Source organism: Macaca nemestrina, chromosome 13, assembly GCF_043159975.1.
Source record: "Macaca nemestrina isolate mMacNem1 chromosome 13, mMacNem.hap1, whole genome shotgun sequence".
In the NCBI taxonomy this organism is placed as follows: domain Eukaryota; kingdom Metazoa; phylum Chordata; class Mammalia; order Primates; family Cercopithecidae; genus Macaca; species Macaca nemestrina.
The window spans coordinates 61,416,185-61,440,432 of NC_092137.1; the positions used below are offsets into that span (position 1 = coordinate 61,416,185).

At 44.0% G+C, this 24,248-nt stretch overlaps 3 protein-coding genes across 8 annotated transcripts in view; 1 reads left to right on the forward strand and 2 right to left on the reverse strand.

Moving 5' to 3' along the window:
* Positions 1–245: 245 nt before the first annotated feature.
* On the forward strand, positions 246–10,387 carry AHSA2P (activator of HSP90 ATPase homolog 2). Of its 2 annotated transcripts, none has more exons than XM_011713349.3 (9): positions 246–509; positions 1,838–2,028; positions 4,602–4,687; positions 6,806–6,920; positions 7,965–8,053; positions 8,744–8,860; positions 9,223–9,324; positions 9,696–9,747; positions 9,866–10,387. In XM_011713349.3, exons 1-9 carry the CDS (start codon positions 343–345, stop codon positions 10,036–10,038), a joined length of 1,092 nt encoding a protein of 363 aa, XP_011711651.2. In that variant the 5' UTR covers positions 246–342; the 3' UTR covers positions 10,039–10,387. The 2 variants fall into 2 exon arrangements, with proteins under 2 accessions (XP_011711651.2, XP_011711650.1); XM_011713348.3 differs by having other exon boundaries at positions 248–422.
* On the reverse strand, positions 2,283–3,203 carry LOC105465106 (small ribosomal subunit protein uS8-like). The gene has a single exon (XM_071076777.1). It carries the CDS (start codon positions 2,890–2,892, stop codon positions 2,341–2,343), a length of 552 nt encoding a protein of 183 aa, XP_070932878.1. The 5' UTR covers positions 2,893–3,203; the 3' UTR covers positions 2,283–2,340.
* A 295-nt stretch (positions 10,388–10,682) lies between the features above and the next one.
* The window catches only part of LOC105465104 (ubiquitin specific peptidase 34), a 286,477-nt gene continuing 272,911 nt past the window's right edge, over positions 10,683–24,248 (reverse strand). For all 5 annotated transcript variants that reach the window (XM_024787781.2, XM_071076772.1, XM_071076771.1 and 2 more), the window contains 5 exons: positions 16,399–16,478; positions 13,686–13,826; positions 13,440–13,583; positions 12,114–12,273; positions 10,683–11,914 (listed from right to left, as the gene is read on the reverse strand). In XM_024787781.2, the coding sequence (XP_024643549.2) occupies positions 11,307–11,914; positions 12,114–12,273; positions 13,440–13,583; positions 13,686–13,826; positions 16,399–16,478 (1,133 nt within the window). In that variant the 3' untranslated portion in view covers positions 10,683–11,306. The remainder of the gene's footprint in view (positions 11,915–12,113; positions 12,274–13,439; positions 13,584–13,685; positions 13,827–16,398; positions 16,479–24,248) is intronic.

The window sequence follows — 24,248 nt, forward strand, 5'->3', positions numbered from 1 at the left end:
AGCCCTGTTATCCGGCGCCGGGAACCACGAGCCAGCCAGCACCGCGGGTCCTGCAGCGGCCTCCGCCCTTCGCAGGCGGCCCAGGCAGCCCCGTCTCGCCCCAGCATTAGGAGACGCGCAGCGGAACCCCGGCGGTCCTAGCCCCTCCCCGCCTCCGCATGCCCGTACGACCCGCCTCTCAGATCCCGGCCGGGGCTCCCGGGCGCGCCGCGGCGGGGCGGGGCCTTCTGGCAGTTTCTGGGCGCTGCGAACGCGCCGCTCCAGGGCTCGGCGGCCGGAAACGCCGGCTTCGGAGCCGCAGCGCCTTGGCCTTTCCGTGTTTTCCGTCCAGTCTGCGCCGCCATGGCCAAGTGGGGCCAGGGGGACCCGCGCTGGATCGTGGAGGAGCGGGAGGACGGGACCAACGTGAACAACTGGCATTGGTGCGGCCGGCGGGGTGGCGCGGCCGGCGGCGGCCTCCTTCCGGGATCTGGGGAGGGCCGGCCCGCGGGAGCTGAGACTGCGCTGGGGTCTGTGCGGGGCCGCAGGGTCGCGGGGGTGAGGGGACTAGGGGGCCACGCCCCTCCTCTGCTGCTGGACGCAGGTTTCGGCCTCCGCCTCGGTTCAGGAGCGTCCTTGGGTACGGAGACCGGCGAGGGCGGGTTGCAGCTGCCTCTTTTTGAAAGTTGGGTTGGGCCCCACGAGTGACTTCCGACAGACCTTTCCACTCCCACCGTCTGTGGTCTTAGGGCCTTCCCTTCTCCTCCCGCCCCACTCCTCTGGATGTTTCGGGGAGTTAGAAGGGAGCTGGATTGAGAGAGTGTGTTAGGGGCGGGGGCGGGGGCATGGAACGTAGTGGAAAGAGCAGAAATTTGGATCTCAGTTCGCGCCCACCCCGCAGGCGTCCCCCGCCAGCCGGGCCTACTGTGAGTGAGACAAGCTCCCCTTACTTTGCACGCCTCACCTGGCGCGTGGGGCGAGGTCGGCCGCCCTCTGCTGCAGAACCTCCGGAAGGGGTGTCCTCTGCCCTGTGCCCCTGGCCGGGGCTGTGGTCCCTCCAGGCCGTCAAGGGGATGCTGAGGCCGGTCCCCAGGGGAGCATGACTTGGCTGGTCCGGAGGAGCCCTGAGGGCATGGGCAATCTTGGCTCACGCAATCTCCGCTTCCCGGGTCAAGCGAGTCTCCTGCCTCAGCCTCATGAGTAGCTGGGACTACAGGCGTGAACCACCACGCCAGTCTGATGTTTGTATTTTTAGTAGAGACGGGGTTTCACCATGTTGGTCAGGCTGGTCTCGAACTCCAGACCTCGTGATCCGCCCGCCTCGGCCTCCCAAAGTGCTGGGATTACAGGCGTGAGCTACGGCAGCCGGCCAAGAACTGACTTTCTAGTGTCCTGGCCTTGGCCCGATGGACACGTCAGTCCTCTCAGCTGGTTTCTGTCCCGTAAAGGGAGACAATTATTACTTGGGAAGATTACGTTAGACGATGTGTATGTGAAGAAACTTGATAGCTGGTATTGTCATGATTCTGATTATTTCACTACTGCTACTTTCCATGTGGCCCAGGCTTTGTCTGTCTATTTCCAGTGGGTGAGCTAGCTAGACCCTTCTCCCCTAAATAAGCCAGTGTTTTTAAGACAGAATACTACTTTCGTAGTGGAGAATAATATCTTAAAGAACTGAGCAGAATGAAAATAATTTGGTAGAAAGCAGGTTTGAGGAGCACGTTGGAGGTTGGCAGGTCTCGAGGCTGCTTGAGAGGACTTGAGCTGATCTGGGCTGGGCTTGGACGTGACGCTGGCACCCAGGCAGGTGGATCCTAGCTGGGGCTTCCATTCACGACTTTCTGGTCCCTGGCAGGACAGAGCGGGATGCCACCAGCTGGTCCAAAGGGAAGTTCCAGGAGCTCCTGGTGGGCATCGTTGTGGAGAATGACACTGGCCGCGGCGAGATCAGCGAGTTGAAGCAGGTGGAAGGGGAGGCTTCGTGCAGTAGTCGCAAAGGAAAGCTGATTTTCTTCTATGAGTGGTACATCAAACTGGGCTGGAAAGGTAACGGGGGCCTCAGGGTACTAGTGAGGCTGGGGACAAAGTGTGTTCATCATTCAGTGAATGTTTTTACACCTCCTGCTATGGGCCTGGCACTGACTGGCTCCTGAATCAGCATTAGTAGTTCTTGACATTCTGGCCACACTTGAGTTCCATGGTCCAAGAAGGGTGGGGGTTTCCCTTCTCCGAGCACTTGCAGCTGCTTAGAGTTCATTGCTGTCAGCTGGGCCCTCTTCTTTTTTTTTTTTTTTTTTTTTTTTTTTTTTTTTTTTTTGTCCATGAGGCATTTTATTTGTAAATGTATGTATTACATCCCTAGAAAAAGAATCCCAGGATTTTCCCTCCTGTGTGTTTTCGTCTCGCTTCTTCATGGTCCATGATGCCAGCTGAGGTTGTCAGTACAATGAAACCAAACTGGTGGGATGGAAGCAGGTTATTCTGCCATTTTTCTAGATCTTTGAGTTGCACATCAAATCTGGGGCTGATCACTCCACACTTGTTCAGCCTGCCTGTAAGGTTCACAACAATTTTCCCAGCTCTGTGATCATCAATGATTTCAAATTCGCCAATGTAACCATGCTTCATCATCACAGTGAGAAACCGGATGATGACTTTGGAGCACGGCCTAATAAGCACCTGGCGTTTGCCTCTCTTTTCGGCATTGTTGATGCTCTTGAGAGCATCAGCCAGGACATTCATGCGCACCATTGTGGCGGCACGGAAAGATGGCGGAAAGGGAGCTGGGCCCTCTTCTATCAGGCACTTGTGAACAGGAGTCTCTGGGCGTTGCTGCCTGGAGCACTCTTCCTCCAGGTAGCTGCCTGCCTCCTTCAGGTCTTTGTCCTGAGTGAAGCCATCTCTCTGCATCCTTGGAGACCCCTGCCTTGTGCCATCTTTCTTCCCTACTTTATTTTTCCCCAAGGCACTGAAACTTGCTTTACAAAAATAGTTTGCTTTCTGTCCTGCTCCATCTTCCTGTCATTCATTAGTGCGGGGAATTTTTTTTTTTAAACGGCTTTATTGAGACATAGTTCACTCATTTAGTGTGTATAATTCATTGGTTTTCAGTATAGTCACAGAGTTGTGCAGCCATCACTACAATCAATTTGGGAACATTTAACCACCCCAAAACAAAACCCTGGACCCATGAGCAGTCACTGTTGTTGCCCTCCTCTTCCCCAGCCCCTGGCATCCGCTCCCCCATTTTCTCTGGATTGGCCTCTGGACATTTCACATAGATGAATCATGCAGGATGTGTTTTTTGGTGTCTGCCTTCTTTTGCTTCATAATGTGTTCAAGGGTCATCTGTATTGTGGCAGGTAGCAGCACTTTATTCTTTTTTATAGATGATGGATATTCCATGGGTGCATATACTGCATTCTGTTTCTCCATTTATCAGTTGCTGGGCATTTCGGGTGTGTCCACTTTTGAGGTCTGTGGGTTCAGTTCTTCAGTGGTGCCTCGATCCTGGCTGGACAGACAGCATGTGTGCACTCAGTCCTTGTTGAGGGAGCCAAGGCTGTGGAGATGCAGGGAAGGGAAGAGGAGGAGTTAGGGTTTGAGCCTCAGTCCGGGAGTCAGCTCCTATCTGGAGTTTGTGTCCCAGAGTAGTCCAGTGAGTTGGCCTCGAGCCTCTGCCCTGCTGGCTGCCTTTCTAGCAGACGAGGGTGTTCAGCCCCTCCCCACCGCCTCAGAACAGGACCCTCTGCCTGGGAGTTTGCCTCTCTTGCAACCCTCCGGTGTCTGCTGCTGGCTGGATCATAGCAGTCTGGCTCCCTGCCTGCTTCCCCAGCACCGGGCCCTAGGGACAGGCTGTGAGGGCTTGTTGTAACGCCTCCAGCTGCTCTCCTCTAGCAGTGAGTCTAGGGTGGCAGCTGGGACCCACTGGGGAGGAGGCAACACTCTAGTCCTGCGAGAAGTCCACCTGCCTGGCATCCCCACACAATGTCCCCAAGCCAGAGCTTCCCTCCGCTCCGTGGTCAGAACACACTGTCCCTTTCTCTCCTTCCATCGCTTTTGTGACTGCTTCTCCCCTTCAGGGTACTCCTTTATCCTGCTTTGCCCAGGCAAAGAATACCCTGGGACAAAAAGAGAAATATGGGGTACAGTTGCCCCACACTCCCCTCAGGACGGCAGGCCGCTGACTCTTCATGCCCTCTCCTTGGTCATGGTCTGCCTGACCTTTCTTCCGTGGCTGCTCAGGGGGCCCTGGAGTGGTGGAACTCTGTGAGGGCCACTGGGCTATTCAGTGAGGCAGGACAGTTTTTCATAAAAGCAGTTTTGTTTTTTTTTTCTTTTCGAGACAAGGCTCACTGTAGCCTTGACCGCCCAGCAATCCTCCCACCTCAGCCTTCCAAGTAACTGAGACCACAGGTGTGCGGCACCATGCCCAGATAATTTTATTTTGTAGAGATGGTGTCTCCCTGTGTTGCCCAGGATGGTCTTTTAAACTCCTGGGCTCAATCCATCCTCCCACCTCAGCCTCTCAAAGTGCTGAGATTATAGGCGTGTGCCACAGTGCCTGGCCCAGTTGTTACTTTTTTTTATAATTGAAGAACCCATTTTGCTCATTTTAGGCATCGTTAAAGAATCTGGAGTGAAGCACAAGGGATTGATTGAAATACCCAATCTTTCTGAGGAAAATGAAGTAGATGACACTGAGGTATGTGATCAAGTTTCTATTTCTTTTGTTCTTTTTTCAGTCAAGCTTCTGCTACAGACATTGGGCATTTCAAATAGTGTTGATCAGACTGTGGTTCCTGTGTGGTAGTTCGGTTGCCTTGTGGAGGGCCTGTTTGCTGAGAAGGATTGCCATACTGTGGGGGCAGCATGTTGTGTGGAGCTGGAGTGGTACAGGAAAGAGAGTAAGCCCCAGGAAGCCCTGAGCTCCCCCAAGGACCAGGCAAGGGGCCTGGGCAGCTGACTGCACCCTTCTTAGCCTCCTCATCTGTGAAAAGGGGTTAATTTCTCTTCCAGGGGTGTTGTCAGGTTACATGTGACAGTGTGTGCACTGTGAACTGCTCAGGCAGCTTGCATGGCTTGATGAACGTGACTTTCTCTCTCTCCTGCACCTTTGCTGTTTCCCTTTAACGGTGAGAAGTCTCAGCTTTTAGCTGTGAGCTATCCCTTGGTTATGCCTCACGGCTTTTTGTGAACTACCCAGTTAGTAGGCGTTGCTTTTGTGGCTCTCCTGGGAGGCAGAGTCGTGTGTAACTCCCACGCTTGGCTTCCAGTTAGTGCCCTCTTCTGGCTGAAAGCTGGGTTTTGGGGGTGAGACCATTTTTACAGCTGCTATATTTTTCACACCAAGATAGTCTGACAAAGGATCTTTTTTGATTTGTGAATGTATTTAACGTGAGGGCTTTCCATGATAGGCTGACTCCTGCCCAGCAGCATGTCTTCTGGCCCGAAGGTTATACAGTGCCACAGGCCAGGGCTGTCCCAGACCTGTCTTCAGTTATGTGGTTCCTCCGCTCAGGGCTTGAGATTCCACTTTGTTATATTCAGATCCATCAGCTGAGAAGTTTTTCAACAGAATGTTTAACTGGTTTTTAAGATTTAATCCCTCAGGGGCATTACAGAACAAACTCTATAGATTCAAACTGGGGCCCAAGATCAGGCCCACCTCAGCTGAAGCATCGAGACGCTAAATTTTTTCAAATCAACACCTCTTTTTCTTCTGGGAATACTAGAGACATCCCCAAAGCCCTCTGTTGCTTCCTTATCCCTCGGTCTCCCCCTCCTCCCCTCTCTTCTTCCTTCCCTCTGCCTGTCTTCTACTCTTCTCCCTTTCCCAATTTTGTTCTTTGTCAAAAAAGTATATAGTCCAAGGCTGGGTTATATGGGAACTTGATTTCCCTAATTACAGTGGCTTTGGGTTCTATACCAGCACTGTTCCATGTAAATATAATGCAAGCCACATGTGCAATTTAAGTTTTACTAGTAGCTGTACTTAAAAAGTTAAAGCTATGGCTGGGCATGGTGACTCACACTTGTGATCCCAGCACTTTGGGAGGCCAAGGTACGAGGCTCACTTGAGCCCAGGAGTTCGAGGCTGCAGTGAGCCATGGTCATGCTACTGAACTCCAGTCTAGGCAACAGGGAGACCCTGTCTCTTAAAAAAAAAATTAGAGCCCAGGTGTAGTGGCAGATGCCTGTAATCCCAGCTGCTTGGGAGGTCGAGGGGAAAGATCGTTTGAGCCCAGGAGTTTGGGTCTAGCCTTGGCAACATAACGAGATACAAGCTCTTAAAAAAAAAGATAAACAGGTGAAATTAATTTTAATATATTTTATTTAACCCAGTATATAAAAAAGATTTTAGCATGTAATTAATATAAAAAATATGAGGTATTTTACATTCTTTTTTGGTACTAAGTCTTTGGAGTCTGGCACGTATTATTTCACACAGCACTTCTTGATTCAGACCAGCCACATTTCAGGTTCTCAGTAGCCACATGTGACTAGTGGCTACCATACCGGACAGTGCATTTCTAGATGCCATGAAAGCCACGGACCACATCAGCAATAGAATTTATGTACATACACATGCACAATTTTGTATGCAAATTAAGGGGTTTACATTCTATGAAGTCTATGCAAGATTGGCCCCCAACCCTGTCATGGACCCTGGATTAAAAACCCTTAAAATCCTGCCCTGCACATCTCTTACATCCACTTCTTTCCTTCCTCCACTGCCATAGTTCTCTCATCTATACAGCCCAATGTTGTAAGAATACATCAAACCAGATCTTTCTTTGGTTTGTATTTTTCTGATTTGTAGGTGAACGTGAGTAAAAAGAAAGGAGATGGGGATATACTGAAGGATCTTATGAAAACTGCAGGCACCGCCAAGGTCAGGCAGGCCCTTGGAGATTACCTGAAGGCACTTAAGACGGGTAAAGAAGGCATCCCTTGTGAACCAGAGGGTCCCTTTTCTGTTTACCCGTTATACTCTGCACTGTGGTCAGAGGCTCCAGAAGCAAGTTTATACTTCAGAATAAATTGTAGTCTGGAAGTTGAGAGCTAGTCATGGTTAAGACCATAATTAGTGATCATCACTATTGTACACAGCATGAACCATTTTGCCTACAGAACTGCTAATTGTAGTTTTCTGGAATGAAAATCAGTTGTTTGTGTAATTACTTGTTTAATGTCTGTCTTCCTTGCTAGACTATAAGCTCCATGAGGGCATGGAAGGTGTCTGTCTTGTTCACTGCTGTATCTCCAGCATCTAGCACAATGCCTGGCACATAGTAGGTGCTTAATACATCTTTGTTGGATGAATGAATGAATGGATGAAAGTGACTGCAGGTATTACAGGTGTAGTTGAGAAATACCTAGATAATATCAACATTGCATGGAAATGTGGTTATTGTCTTCTTCCCTAAATTAGAGAAGTGAGCCAGGCAAGATGGCCAGTAGTGCCTGTATCTCTGTACCTCATTCTTGGACCCTGCTACCTGAGTATCTGGGTGTTGGCATGGATGGGTTTGGGGTTGTCACTTTTCCCATGGGAGTGCACGTGTAGCTGGCTCACAGGCTTGACTACTGTGAAGACAGGCTTTGTGAGGCGGTGGCCACCCTCAGATGAGAAATTGTCTGTTTTCACAGTGGGTTAGAGCCCCAAAGCTATTAGTAGTTAATCTCATAAAACTTAGCTGTGTGCAAAAGAACTTTGGAAAATTTTGCAGTTTTAGCAAAAACTTGATAAAAGTGAGGCGTTTGAAAAAAAGGCTTTTGTTGCTGTGGAACTCACGTTGTTAATCATCAGTTTTATATGTAAAAACATGGAATGGTCTTGAAATTCTCAAAATGTTACAGGAATTATTTTTATAAATATGTTTTATTTTCTTACACGCTGTTTTGGGTTTTCTACCTTACTCTTTGTGCTTAAAAGGAGAAAGGTCTTTATTAAAACCACTTCCCTTGTTTCTTTATAGAATTTACAACGGGAATGATTTTACCAGCGAAAGCTATGGCAACCCAGGAACTGACTGTCAAAAGAAAACCGAGTGAGAATACCCTGCAGGTATGAGCTCTGTTGGCCAAAATGTGGGGAAGGGGTAAAGGAAGTATTTGAGTTAGGGCCCTGAATAACCTTGTGTTGTTGGAGAAATGAGGACAGTGAGGGACTTTTCCACCTTTGGGTCTCCCGTGAGTCCTCTAAGATCTCCCATTTTGTTGTGCAAATGATGAGACTTTGATTCTTGATGGATTGTTACAGACACACCTTTCTATGGGATATTTGACTCAAGACTCTCCTAAAGGCAGTGTTCTTTGGTAGGCCACAGATTACAAAACCAGATGACTTTCAAGATACACATAGCACAATGAAAGAACCTTCTTTGCTGACTTTTGGGAGATTTTTAGATCGGTTCTTGGAATGGGTGTTTTATGTGTAATTGACACCCTTTAGCTTTAGGTGCAGCTGTCTTTCATCTGCTCACGGCTGTATCTGGAAGTCCAGCTAGGATTAGGGGTATTCAGTCATAACCTGGGAACGGAGCTGAAGAGCTGTAGGAACAGTGAGCTCTGGTTCCAAAGTAAAGACCAAGACTGGTGGTGCTAAAAAGGCTTTTCATGCTGCTTTTGTGTGTGTCTGGAATAGGCAGTATGGAATTTGGGACATTTGCTGTTTTCTTGAGAAGACTTATTTCCATCCAAGCAGCTTTATCTCTTGTTATGCTAAACATTCCCTGGAACTTCTTCCCTTCTCCAGGTTCAGGCCTCATCTCCAGTGGCACTGGGTGTAAGGATTCCCACTGTGGCTCTTCACATGATGGAACTGTTTGACACAACTGTAGAGCAGCTGTATAGCATCTTCACTGTGAAGGATGTGAGTAACTCCCTAAGCTAGCATGTTAAATGCTGACATTGGGGGAAAATACATCACAAAGAACAGGAGCTGGTTTTTGGTTTTCCTTGTGTTTTTGATTGAAGGGATGTGGGATGGTGGTGACAGGAAGTCTGAGCATAGTTTCTGAATAATTGGAGAGGAGATGGGCATTCTTTGGGACTATGTCCATATTACATTGAGTTTTCTCTTCTAGGAAGAGAAAGTTTGTATTTTATTTTCCATAAGTAAAAGCTACATGTTTAGGATTTTTAAACCATAGTAATTGTTATATTTTGTATCTCATAATTACATTAAAATATGTGATAGTGTGTGCTGGAATAACATCTGTTTTATTTGGTTAGTTGGTGCAAAAGTTTTCTAAATCTACTGCTGTATTAGAAGCTGAAAAGGGAGGGAAATTCCAGATGTTTGATGGGAACATCACTGGTGAATATCTAGAATTGGTAAGTAGACTCAAGGTTAAAGAAGTAAGATGGTATTAACTCTATTACTTTTTATACGTGCTGTTTTTAGCACCAAAATCACTAGGGTCTCTGTTGCCTCACCCTTAATAGCAGCCCTCTGTTCTGGTTACTATTACTGTACTTAAAACAATATTATATATTCCTACTGTTCTTGATGTCACTGCTGTTTTGAGACATTTTGACACTAAAGACAATTATCAGTGGTGCTGATGTATAAACTGGAAGAGGGACTGTATATTGTTCATTGATTCTTCTAGTATTTAGGAGTTTCAGTGAAAGGATTTGTTTTTCTGTGTTGTATTGTGGGGAATTTTAAAAGATTTTCAGTGGAGTTTCCCCTTTCTTTTCAGTTAACAAATAAGAAGATCGTCATGAAATGGAGATGTAAGAACTGGCCAGAAGGTATGTTACGAATTAGTGCCCAAAGTTAAAGGCCCCAGAACATTTAAGGCTGGGTTTTTCATATGGATACATTTTCCTTTTCATAATGCAGTAATAAGGTTCCTATTTTTTTTCTTAGAACACTATGCCACGGTTGCACTGAATTTTGTGCCTACTCTAGGGCAAACGGAATTACAATTGGACTGTAAAGGAGTTCCTGTCTGTAAAGAAGAGAACATGAAATTCTGTTGGCAGAAGCAGCATTTTGAAGAAATAAAAGGTTTACTGCAGCTGACCCCTCTAAATGGTTGAATTAAAATTTTATAAGGCATTACTTTTTGTACGCAGAAGTGTCACATTGACCTCTTCGCTATATATATATATATTTTAAAAAGGACCATCTTTATTTTATATTGGATGAAATCTGTGAACGTATACACAATTTAAAGCATTGACTCTTAACTAGACACTGCACTGAGTTAAAAGTAGCAAACAACCTGAAATTAGGCATTAACCTGACCTTCCATAGATACTCTAGAAATAGCTAAGTCCCGAGTGTAGCGAGTTGGTTTCCCAAACTGAAGCTTGTCCTACAGCAAGCTTGCTTGCAGCTGTACTTTGAGTTCAAGATGACAAAAAATAAATGGCAGGTTGACACTGTTCCTTTATTTTACTTAGGGTTTTTAAGGTGTGTATATCTTAAGGTAGTAAAACAGTGGTATATTGCATTCAAAAGCATATTGATGGGCAAATTGGCTGTGTTTTGCTCCACTTCTTCCTGCTGTGGTTTTGCACTTTGGGGTGAAGAGGATTGAGAAGTCTGTGGGGACACATTAATTTTGTAGACTGCTGGTAACACTTCCAGTGAAACAGCATATAATGGATAAGTGTTTCCCCTCGTTCACGGTTTTTCACTACTTTCACCTGAGAAGACTGAAGCAACGTATGTAAACAAATGAAAAGTCATCACAATCAGTTTAATTAAGTGCACAGAATAGCAATCAGTCATGTCAATAAAAATAAAACAATTATTTTTACATCAAGTGTGCTTTATTTCCTCCACAGGTATTCTGTTAAATAAAGCACCATTTATATACTGCCAGGCCACAGCTAAAGAGGATTCTTTACAGAATCAAATTTCTTGTGGTTGTTCCGTATACAAGTAAACTTAATTTTGATAATAAGAACCACAGCGATCGGAGGCAATCTGCCTCTATAAGGTACAAAACTGGCACAGAGGACACCATATTATACACAGTAAAAATGCTGTAAGTTTAAATTACATTGTACAGGGCTAGGGATCCCTGTTCTTCCCAGACAGCCATATTAAATGAAAGCCACTACAGTGAACTCTTAATTACATAAAACATATCCATTATCTGATTGCCCTTTAGGAAGTATACTGAAGATGCAAGTTTTTTTCATCTGGAGTTCTGCCTGACCAAGAATTAAGCCTATAAATCTATCTTGCCATTCAAGCAGAGAGCACTAGACAAACTGAAGCACAAAAACAAATAAGCAAAACTTATACAAACAGCATGGGGGTGAGGGACTTAAAAGTAGACATGCTACACCTAATGTCAAGAAGCAGCTTGGTTTCCTTTGCCAGATATCCTTGTGACCACATGGATTGTAGATTCAATGGTCCTACACAGGGTATCTAAAATGTCATGTTGCTGCATATGACTAAAGAGTCCTCTGGAATGGCCACAACTGAGAGACAAAGCAACCTCGGGGTCCTGGGAGGGCAAAGGTTGGCCATCACAGCTTCTCAAGTCAGCTAAGTCAGACAGAACTGCAGAGATAGAAGTAGAAGGGAACTCAGATTCTTCCTCAGCTAGGGTAGAATCCTTGGAACAGTGGAGGTCTTTAAATTCTTTACAATCGTCATATCTACCATTGCTGGACTGTTCTTCTGTGTGCTGTGACCTGATATTTGACATGTCTTCTGAAAACGAAGATGGAACTTCCATTCGATATTCTTTAACAGAACTATTTTCGGGGGAAGGAAGATCTTGCTCAGTTCCTGGATCAATAATTGAGGAGTCTCTGGTCTCATTGTCAGAAGTGCTCGTTGGGGTCAGGACCTCCCTGGTTTCTGTTTTCATGTCACTGATGCAGCTGTCTACAGTGTGCTCCTCATCACTGCTAACACGCCTTCTTTTAACGGGAGTTGCTCCTTCATCATCTGTGAAAACATACGCCAAAACGGAAACTTCTCTGAAAGTCATTAAGATCACATGGGGGATGTGGGAAGTTAATTTTGTTTCTAGCATTTATATTTAGGAGGTTCAGCTGAACATACAACTATGAAACCAGCTACACCAAGTGTATTACTCCCTCCTCCCACCCTAAAAGTAATAATGATAGTAGTCCATAAAGCTAACCTTTAGTTTTTCTTTCTTTGGCTTCTTGCTCTTGGAGTGAGTTTCTCTGTTGCAGACAAGTCCTGCATTTGCTTAAAAGCTCTTGCAGAGTTGGAATCAGAGCTGGGTTTAACTGTTTGGGAGTGTGTACTGACAGGAGCAAAGCAAGTGCCCTCAGGTCCTACAAAAACCCAGATAGGAACATTTCAAATTCTAAAGCCAATACTTTGATGCAGTTGTTTATAGTTAATTGCAGATGTTTATTTTCCCAGGAATCCATTCTTTCCTAAGAATACTCTGGTTTCTCTGGGATTCTTAGAAGAATGATAAAACCAGAAAGCCAGTGTTAGGATACTACAACATTTCATTAGTTTTTTGTTGTTGTTGTTTTGAGGTAGTGTTCTTGTTCTATGGCAAGGCTGGAGTGCAGTGGTGTAATAGCTCGCTGCAACCTCCACCTCCGGGTTCAAGCGATTCCCCTCCCTCAGCCTCCTGAGTAGCTGGGACTACAGGCGCCCGCCACCACGCCTGGCTTAATTTTTTGTATTTTAGTAGAGACGGGGTTTCACCATGTTGGCCAGGATGGTCTCAATCTTCTGACCTCCTTATCTACTGGCCTCGGCCTCCCAAAATGCTGGGACTGCAGGCGTGAGCCACTGCCCCGCCTCATTAGTTCTTAAAGTCACTAATAGCATTATTTTATGCCCACAAACAAGTAAGTCAGACCAAAGACAAATCGTATTTTCTGAAAATGGAAAAGGAAATATAAGAATTTCAAAAACAAACCTTGAAATCATAGTTTCTCAAGTTAAATCCTGATGTCACAAATAGTAAGGTCTTCCTTACTGAGCTCTGTCATCTGTTCTGGCTTTTATGCTATTGTGATTCGGGAGGCTGCTGCTCAACATTCTAGCCTATTTCCAGGGTGTTCCATTATTCTAGGACATGGCTGTCATGGGAGTCTGCACAAGGCAACTAATGCTCTAGATTTAACTGCCTTTTTAAATCAGTAGATCATTGTTTCAGTTACTTCGGAGCCATAGGCAGTAACAGAAACATCACAAGTAATGTTTCCAAAAATATACTCAAGTAGAGAGAAGACCACTAAGACGTTCCCTTTATTACCCTTAGCATTTAATGATACCAGCTTGTAGCTTCCAAGGTGATGGAGTGTGCTGTGTACATACAAGGCATCGTGAACGCGTAATTAAAGTTTGTTTTTTGTCGTACGTGGCTTAGAGTTCGAATCAGTAAGTTAAAGTTATGAGAGCAAAATACGAAGGCCACATAGTTAACTGAAGGGCAGTTTAGAAGTGTGTGCCGCCTCCTCCTCTGCATAGTTCTTACCCCATTTAAAGAAGCACTTGCTTTGGAAATTTCAACTCGGTTGGAGAAATCAGACTGTAGGTTCTGATACTGACTTATCAAGTTTGTAATAAGAGTGCTGATCAAATTGGCACAGTTTGCTTCAGAAAACACTTGACTTTGAACCTGAAAAAGAAGATTTAAAAAAATCTCCAAAAGACCAGCATAATGAAAACACAAGCTTAACTAATTGGAAATGATACACTGAGTTTCCAGAGTACTACATACCTTTAGAAGGAAATGTGTCATGAACGTGTAGACAATGTTGTTGTTTAAAAAAGTTCTTTCATCCATTAGGATACATTTAATATATTCTGCGAAAACAGGATCTTCACACAAAAGCTTGATGCAATTTTTTGACATAGCAGACTAAAGTGGGGAGAAGAAGCACTTATGGTTGAGCACGGAAATAACTGGGGCTTAAACACTTGTGTATGACGGAATCTGAAGCCATTGAAAATCCTACTTGAAAAGCCATGTCTAACTTGCCTATTGAATTTTTAGTTAACAGCAACTTTTTCATACAGTAAAATGTTACTAATTTGGACTATGGGAGTGCTGGGGGAAAGACACTGATGCCAAAACTGAACAAATGTTGTAAAAGAAATGCAGGTTTATTATCCAGCACTGAGAGAGTGAACAAGGACTGGAAAAATAAACCTAACAAAGAATAGGATGTGAATGTTTTCAAGGGCCAAATTAATGTATTTATAGGTAACCAGACCGTATGTTGTGAAGACACATTTTAAGAATCAAAATCAATTCTCCAAAATGTTTTAAACTACTGTATATTCTCATTAGCAACAGTAATTTTGTAAATACCTTCCCCCCCATAAACACTACAAAGATAAACAATAAGCCTTCTTTCCTAATTATCTCACACAGAATCAGTGGTCCCAATATATGGAAATTTTACTAAAATTTGGTTTTCCTGTTTTCAAATAGTCATGGCTCTTAAACACAAGTAGTATGTCTTTAAGCAGATATACTCCGTAGATTTAAATGTGTATTTTAATAATAGATCATTTATTTATATGGAAAAAAGCAATTTTTTTTAAATAGGACAAAATTTAGATAATATGTATATATGCATATGTGTATATTTTATTAGAGTAAGCAGCTGTCATAAGTAAATTACTCAAGGTCAGTCAAGAAATTAGGATTCAAGTAGGACCAAGACCCAGGTCTTGAGATCCTTAACACTAAGAAAAATCTGCCTTGGTCTACCAGTCACAACCTCTGCCTATGTTTCTTGCTCAGGATGGCTGCTTCTGTAAGACTGGAAGCTTTGGAGGCCTTATATGGTTCAGCTTTGTTTTAAGGGAAATTCGGGGGCACAGGGAGTTCTGTCTGTGAAAGAAGTCAAATGAAGGGAGTCCTGCGGTGCAGAAGTAGAGAAGGCAATAGGGAGCAATAGGTAGTGGGAGAGTACAGAAATCAAGACACTACCCAAATCAGGAAGAATGAAAAAGAGCAGCAGTAGCAGTGGAAAGGGAAAATGAGATCTCCAACTGACTGAACAGAACAGTCAGCTCAAAAATCAACTGATAAACTCATTTTCTGAATGCCTACTATATGCTAAGTCAAGGGAGCTAAGATCAATGTATACTAGCCTCTGAAAGATTTCTACTGTAGAGAACAAAGTGGCATTTCTTCAGGGAATGGAGATGACTCTGATAAGGTCTCTACACTTGAGCTCTGTTTGGGAAAAGTAGAGAAACAACCAATATGGTACGGGATGACAAACATGTAGGAGAATACAGAGCACACTACAGCCTGGTAGGAGGCTGAACCAGACTCAAAATACTTCAGAAAGCATGATGTGGGTCAAAGTTGGACCTAAGGAAGGTGAATAAATTCATCTCTTCCAATGGGGTAGAGCAGATGCAACCAGGCAGGACAATCACCAGTGTTTTCAGGGACTGACTGAAGGGAGTGGGGATCCTTTATGCCTGATCTAGGGAATGAGCCAAACCTTAGTACCTCCTCCTCTTCCCAATTCTCCCTTTATAACTTAAGCATTATTTATTATCATCAGGTTCTTTCTCCTCTTCCCAATTCTCCCTTTGTAACTTAACAAGCTTTATTTATGCAGCCACTTAATTTTAAGGAGTTGGCTCTTAGACACTTAAGGTAGGAACGGTAATCTTTCTTGTTTTCAAGGAGTTTTGTTTTTTTTTTTTTTTTTTGAGACGGAGTCTGGCTCTGTCGCCCAGGCTGGAGTGCAGTGGCCGGATCTCAGCTCACTGCAAGCTCCGCCCCCCGGGTTTACGCCATTCTCCTGCCTCAGCCTCCCGAGTAGCTGGGACTACAGGCGCCCGCCGCCTCGCCCGGCTAGTTTTTTTGTATTTTTTTAGTAGAGACGGGGTTTCACCGTGTTCGCCAGGATGGTCTCGATCTCCTGACCTCGTGATCCGCCCGTCTCGGCCTCCCAAAGTGCTGGGATTACAGGCTTGAGCCACCGCGCCCGGCCAAGGAGATTGTTTTAAGAAAACAAGTGCATCAGACCCTTGAAAAACTACAGATCATGAAAAGCTAAAGGACAGACTGCTGATAGGGTTTCCGCTAGAGGTTTTGGAATGGTGGGAAAGAGGAAGAGACAGGGAGGTGAAGGAGAAGAAGTGGCATGTGCCTTTTTCCCCCACTGTCTCCCTGTTTTGGATTTCCCCCCCCAACTGTTGATATACATCTATAAATGAGAAATTCAATTATAACCAGCTTATTTAAAATATCCTCTATGATACAAATACAAGTTAAAAAAAAATCAAACGGAACCTAGATGCCCAATATGTAATAGTATTTTCATTCATTCATATTTTACCTATCAAGATTCTAAAACATCCCCACTTTCCAGCAAGTCTTCAATCCATTGTTCCTAAAATTATTGACCACTTGGTCAGATGAGATTAAAGACCAATCATCTAAAACTCATTTTCTTTACCTGAGTCTGGCATAGCTCAGTCCAAAGTTTGGGGAACAGTGCAAGATGAAGTGGCAAACCTTCATAGGCAACTAGGACACCTAATATTTGAAAAGAAATCAGAATAGGTTATAAATTATACTACTGAGATACTCTGCAGGTACAATATTACAGCTATTTCTAGTCATAACTTTGCATATTTTCTACATTTTAAAGAAAGTATGTAAAGGGGAAAAATTCATTCCAATGTTTAGTGAAATATCTTAGAATGTGGTACTTGAATTTATTTATATCTTATACCTCATTTCTGAAGGATATGGGACTTAAATCAACTCTTCTTTTTGAGTATTAGAACTTTATCTGGGAAAAAAAAAAGTTACTGAAGTGGCTCCAAATCTTTCTTGGATTAAGGTACCACTCTGCCTATTAGAAAATTTTCATAGAATGGCTAGACTTCAGGAGGGAGGAGGGGAGAGGTGAAGAAAAAAAAAAAAAAAAGATGTGGAGAATTAAACGTATCTTTCCTCTTTTACCTTCTTTTCTTCAAAGATAGAATGACCCTTTGTGGTACATTTAAGTCAACGCTGCCCTGAGCACCAGTTTCTTGGCTTGTTCCCAGGATCTTCTGAGTGGACCGCATCTGGCACTATGTCAGAGAGTGGTATTTGGAACCTCTATGAATTTACCTCTCCACTTCTTGACTATTCCAGATGTAAAATATGTCACTAAGAGATGTGTGCCCCTATCCTCTGTCATCCTATCTCTCAAAGTATAGAAGCTTCATTACCACAGTCTTAAATGAATTTCTCATCTTCCACATCCCCCAGGGTCCCCAGGGCAAGTATAATCATGGAAAAGAAGAAATATAACACAGACCATCCTCCTCCAGTTAAGACTATAAGTTAGACCAGGAGTCAGCAAACTTGTTCTGGGAAGGGCCAAATAGTATGTGAGGCTTTGTGGCCATGCTCTGTTACCACAGCTCAACCCTGCTGAGGCAGTGTGAAGGCAGCCTTAGATAAGAGTAAGGAAATGGGTGTGGCTGTCTTTCAGTAAAACTTTACGAACACTGAAATTGGAATCATAATTTTTATATATCAGAAAATATAATTCTGTATTTTTAAAAAATTTAAAAATACGAAAACTATTCTTAGCTAGCAGGTAGCCATGGTTATACAAAAACAGGCAGCACGTGGGTTGTAATTTGCCAAACCCCGGGTTAGACCAAGGACTTGAGAACATCTTACACAGGTAAGTCAGGTCACTCACTCAGCCTTACCAAGGATGCCTAAGATCCCTTCCACAGGTAAGCCAATTTATTTTCCTGTCAAGATGAGTCCCTTTGGATGCAAGACACAAGGAAATGCTACTTCCCCTTTATCCTAACCTAATCTGGTTGGTGTTTGGCAGCATATACCCACCATAGTATCACAATACACGTAAGTAAACAAGGACATGTCATCACATCTGTGGCTACAGGGAAGAGAGTTCCTACGTTCCCATGTTCCTGTATCCTAATTACTCATCAAAGTAGAGGAGGGGTTAGCAAACTATGGCCCTCAGGCCAAATCTGACCCATCCCCTGTTTTTCTATGGACTTGTGAGCTAAGAATGGCTTTTTCTTTGAGACAGTGTCTTCACTCTTTTGCCCAGGTTGGAGTGCAGTGGCATGATCACAGATCAGGCGCAGCCTCGAACTCCTGTGCTCAAGTGATCCTCACACCTTAGCCTCCGTAATAGCTAAGACTACAGGCCCGCACAATTTTCTAAAAAAAATGTTTTGGGGTCAGGCACGGTGGCTCACGCCTGTAATCCCAGCACTTTGGGAGGCCGAGGTGGGTGGATCACCTGAGGTCAGGAGTTCGTGACCAGCCTGACCAACATGGAGAAACCCTATCTCTACTAAAAATACAAAATTAGCGGGGCATGGTGGCGCATCCCAGTAATCCCAGCTACTCGGGAGGCTGAGGCAGGAGAACTGCTTGAACCTTGGAGGTTGGAGGTTGTGGTGAGCCAAGATCATGCCATTGCACTCCACCCTGGGCAACAAGAGTGAAACTCTGTCTCAAAAAAAAAAAAAAAAAACCAAAAAACTTTTGGGCCAGGAATGGTGACTCACACTGGTAATCCCGGCACTTTGGGAGGCCGAGGCAGGAGAATAATGAAACCCTGTCTCTACTAAAAATACAAAAATTCGCTGGGTATGGTGGCACACACCTGTAATCCCAGCTATTCAGGAGGCTGAGGCAGAAGAATTGCTTGAACCCAGAAGGCAGAGGTTGCAGTGAGCCGAGATTGCGCAACTGCACTCCAGCCTGGGTGACAGAGCAAACTCTCTCAAAAAGTTTTACAGAAATGGGGTCTTGCCATGTTGCCCAGGCCAGTCTCAAACTCCTGGCATAACTGATCCTCTTGCACTGGACTTTGAAAGTGCTGGGAGAGGCCGGGCGCGGTGGCTCAAGCCTGTAATCCCAGCACTTTGGGAGGCCGGGACGGGCGGATCATGAGGTCAGGAGATCGAGACCATCCTGGCTAACACGGTGAAACCCCGTCTCTACTGAAAAAAAAAAAAAAAAAAAAACCAAAAAACTAGCTGGGCGTGGTGGCGGGCGCCTGTAGTCCCAGTTACTTGGGAGGCTGAGGCAGGAGAATGGTGTAAACCCGGGAGGCAGAGCTTGCACTGAGCTGAGATCCGGCCACTGCACTCCAGCCTGGGTAACAGAGCGAGACTCCGTCTCAAAAAAAAAAAAAGTGCTGGGAGTACAGGTGGGGGCCATCATGTCTGGCTGGCTTTTATATTTTTAAAGGTTAAAAAAAAAAAATCAGCCAGGTTGGGCACGGTGGCTCACACCTGTAATCCCAGCACTTTGGGAGGCCAAGACAGGTGGATCATGAGGTCAGGAGTTCGAGACCAGCCTGACCAACATGGTGAAACCCTGTCTCTACTAAAAATACAAAAATTAGCCAGGCGTGGTGGCATGTGCCTATAATCCCAGCTATTCACGAGGCTGAGGCAGGAAAATCACTTGAACCTGGGAGACAGAAGTTGCAGTGAGACGAGATTGTGCCATTGCACTCCAGCCTGGGCAACAGAGCAAGACTCTGTCTCAAACAAAACAAAAAAAAAATTAGCCAAACAAAAAATAGTATGTGACAGAGACCTTGTGGCCTGTGGATGTCTAAAATATTTCGTGTCTACTCTTTGCAAAGAGTCTGCTAACCTGCTAACCTCTGAACTAGAGACTCCTTTGACATTAACCCTCTTAGGAGCAAGCAGACTGTATACTGTAATTTCTCTAGTCATTTCTCCCCTATTATCCCCCCAAAGTAAAATAATCTTCAATTTTTTTTTTTCTTTTTTTGAGACAAGGTCTGGCTCTTATCACCCAGGCTGGAGGACAACTGGCACGATCTTGGCTCACCGCAACCTTGCCTCCTGGGCTCAAGCCATCCTCCCAGCTCAGCCTCCTGAGTAGCTGGGACTACAGGTGTGCACCACCATACATGGTTAATTTTTGTATTTTTTGTAGACATGAGGTTTCACCATGTTGCCCAGGCTGATCTTCAATTCGTGAGCTCAAGTGATCCGCTTGCCTTGGCCTCCCAAAGTGCTGGGATTATGGGTATGAGCCACTGCACCCAGTCCTAAACAATTTTTCTTTTTTTTTTTTAAGGCAGTCTCACTCTGTTGCCCAAGGCATGTTGCAGTGGCATCATCTTGGCTCATTGCAGCCTCAACCTTCCCAGGCTCAGCTGATTCTCCCACCTCAGCCTCTCGAGTAGCTGGGACTACTGGTGTGTGCCTCCAACGCCCAGCTTATTTTTCTATTTTTTGTAGAGACAGGGTTCTGCCATGTTGCCCAGTCTGCTCTTGAACTCCTAGGCTCAAGTGATCTGGCTGCCTCAGTTTTACAGAGTGCTGGGATTACAGGTGTGAGTCATCACATGCAGCTAAATATAAAAGCAATCTCTATACCTATTTTCCACAACTACCAAAAAGCCAGCACTACCACGACAAACAAAAAATACCATGGAGGCCTTTTATGATCTCTAATCACTTTGAAGTGGCATTCTGTTATAAGTATCTCTGTTTTACAAGTAAAGATGGAAATAGGCCAGGCATGGTGGCTCACGCCTATAATCCCCAGACTTTGGGAGGCCAAGGTTGGCGGATCACTTGAAGTTAGGAATTCGAGACCAGCCTGGCCAACATAGTGAAACCCCGACTCTATTTAAAAAAAAAAAAAAAAAAAAAAAAATTAGTTGGGCATGTAATCCCAGCTACTCAGGAGGCGGAGGCAGGAGAAATCACTTGAACCCTGGAGGCAGAGGTTGCAGTGAGCCGAGATCGTGCCACTGTACAGAGCGAGACTTTGTCTCAAAACAACAACAACAACAATTAAAGAAGGAAATAAACATTTTCTAGGTATGTCAGATCATTACATTAAATTTTCTCATCAATTTTGAGAGCCTTTTTTTAATCCTAATTTTGCACTTCTTTTGGATGAGGAAATTAGGCAGGCTCAGAGATTATATAATCCTCTCAAATTCATTCCAAAGTCAGTATTGATATAGTTCAGACTGTAGTCTACCCCAGATTTATCTGATTCTAAAGCCCATAAGCTTTTCAACGTTTTCCGCAACTTCAGTCCATTTGTTAGCATTTTCATGATTTTCTTCACATCTGCCATCACCTATACTATTTAGTTAATACTTTCTCTCTTTTGAGACAGGATTTTGCTTTGTTGCCCAGACTGTAGTTCAGTGGTCCAATCATAGCTCATTGTAACCTTGAACTCCTGGGCTCAAGTAATCCTCCTGCCTCAGCCTCCTGAGTAGCTATGACTACAGGTGCATGCCACCAAGCCTGCCTTTTTTTTTTTTTTGTAGCAACTGCTGTTGCCCGGTCTGGTCTCCAATCCCTGGCTCAAGCAGTCCTCTGGCCTTGGCCTCCCAAAGTGTTAAGATTACAGGACTGAATCATCACACCTGTCTACTTAATGCTTTTCTTTATATTCACTTACAGAGGCTAATACTACCTAAGCCTTATTTTAGGCAATATAACATCTGGGAAATCGTCAATTTGATGTACTAGTTTGTAACACAGTAAGAACCATATGTACTTACTAATATAAAAATTATTTCCCCTAGACTCTCTTGAACAGTTCAGTCAGGAAAACGCTATACCACCACCCATGGTGAGCTAAAGACACCTTTCTCAGAGTCCTACCTGTTTCCTCTCAAAACTGCAACACCTTTGGAAGTCCACCCCTTCAGCAACTGAGTTTCAGTTTCTTTCTAGCATCTTCGCAAAGCACTGGGGGTAAGGAGCCCCTTGGTTCAGTGGCTCAAGTTAAAGGCCAATGCCCTCCTATTCCATGCATGCCTCCTCCAATACCTTATGGAGTGTCTCACTAACGGGATGCAAAGCACAGGAAGATGCAATCACCAAAGTTCTCAGGCACACATCTAAGCTTTGCCTCTGTAAACAGGATGGGCACATCTAAAATATCTTGGCTTCTGTACCACTTTCTTCACCCTGTGACTTCAGGTATCCTCAACAAGGTCTGTAACCTGTCCCATCCCCACGCGTGAAGGAATATACAAAACAAAAAACTGTTTCAAGTGTACCCTTTCCTCATTAGTAACAGCATATACTGTAGAAGCTACTGGATGTGTCACTAAAAAAAAAAAAAAAAAAAAATCTTTTAAAAACTAGCCGGGTACGGTGGCTCACACCTGTAATCCCAGCACTTTGGGAGGCTGAGATGGGCGGATCACCTGAGGTCAGGAGTTCCAGACCAGCCTGGCCAACATGGCAAAACTCCATCTCTACTAAAAAATACAAAAATTAGCTGAGCATGGTGGCGTGTGCCTATAATCCCAGCTACTTGGAAGGCTGAGATGGGAGAATCACTTGAGCCCGGGAGGCAGAGGTCACAGTAAGCAGAGATTATGCCACTGCACTCCAGCCAGGGCAAGAGAGTGAGATCCTGTCTCAAAACAAACAAAAACTGCTTTTGTAGGTAAAATGGTATTTTGAATTATTTGTACTTCTATGATTGCTGTAAGGATGAAATATTTCATATGTATCATTCATATATATATATATATATATATAAACAATCTGAATTGTGTCATGATTCTCTGTCTAGTTTTCTATAGGAGTGTTTAATCCCATCCAAGCATTATCCAGGGGAAGTGGTGGCTTTAGCCACTGGATGAAAGCCCATGACTAATGCTCTACTGTGAGTGATTCATTAAGATACTGTAAGGATATGAGACAACTGATTTGTCCAGTTCCCCTTGTTCTGACTTCACACCCACTAATCAACCTAGTGTTACCTGTCTGGCTTCCCACGGAGGTTACTGAAAAAGACTGATGGCCCTATGATGAAATATACAAATCCTGTGCCAGTTCTTCCTTTCTATAAACTGGTAACCAACTTTGGGATTATAAATATGTCTCTTGAATGTAATTACTGTGTATTAGCCTGGCATAAACGGATTTACTCTTGGTGAGCTGGTAAAAAGTTGGCTTCTGATCTGCACTGGATGCCTGGCACTGGTCTGGTCTGAAGTATATTTACCCTAGGAAGGCTTTTGGGAAACAGCTAACCAGGCATTTCCCCAGTCAACACCATCATGATATCACAAAGAAATGAAGTGTGTATCACTTGTGAGTTCCATACTTGGAATTTTTATATGTTTACTTTTTGTAATTATACATTTTAATTCCACAGATTTGGAAATTTTTGGATTTTCTAGGTATATAATAATGTTACTTGCACATCAATTTGCTTACTTTCACTTACTAATGCATCAAGAAAATTTTTAAAAATGTTAACTAAAGGTGATAAAGAGATCCTTGTTTTGTCGTTAAAATTATTTAAAGAGTGATGAACACTAGGGATTTATAGTCCATTGTTGATTTCACATGTGAACTATGGTACCTAAAAAAATGGTATCATTCCAGAATTTGCAGTACCAGTTTTCTTTTTTATTCCTTTTTTTGGGGGCTAGGGGAAATGGAGTCTCACTCTGTTGCTCAGGCTGCAGTGCAGTGGCGCCATCTCAGCTCACTGCAACCTCTGCCTCCCAGGTTCAAGTGATTCTCCTGCCTCAGCCTCCCAAGTAGCTGGGACTATAGGTGGTGCACATCACCACGCCCAGCTAGATTTTTGTATTTTTAGTAGAGACAGGGTTTCACCATGTTGGCCAGGATGGTCTCAATCTCTTGACCTCGTGATCCGCCTGCCTCAGCCTCCCAAAGTGCTTGGATTACAGGCGTGAGCCACCGTGCCCGGCTGGCAGTACCAGTTTTCCATAATATTAAAATAACTTATTAAAATTACAAAACCAATGCATAATCATTACAATTAATTTTAAACCTTACAGATATATTTAACCTGGAAAATGAAGGCATTTTATAATTTCATCATTATAGAGTAAAATTCCTCTTTTTCTGTACATGTACTAAGCGATTTCCCCCTTGTTTATAAAAATGTTTATATTCTGTATATTGTTTTTACTTTTTTATGTAATTCAGTGAACACTCCTATCTTGTTTTCGTGTCTCAATATAGGTGAACTACGGTTTACTTAACCAAGCTCCTACTGATAGACATTTGGGTTGTTTCCAGTTTTACTCATTACAACCAAAGTGAAAATAAATATCCTCTGTATATTGCTGTACACTTTTATGAGTAGAATATGGTAGATTCCTGGACACGGTAGTGCTGGGTCAAACATGAACATTCTAAATTTTAATTAATCAGGCCAAATTGCCTCCCAAATGGACTCTTGACTAGCACTCCATTGTAAGATCTCTTCTTTTCTCAAACCATACAGGTATCATCTGAGCTTCACCTT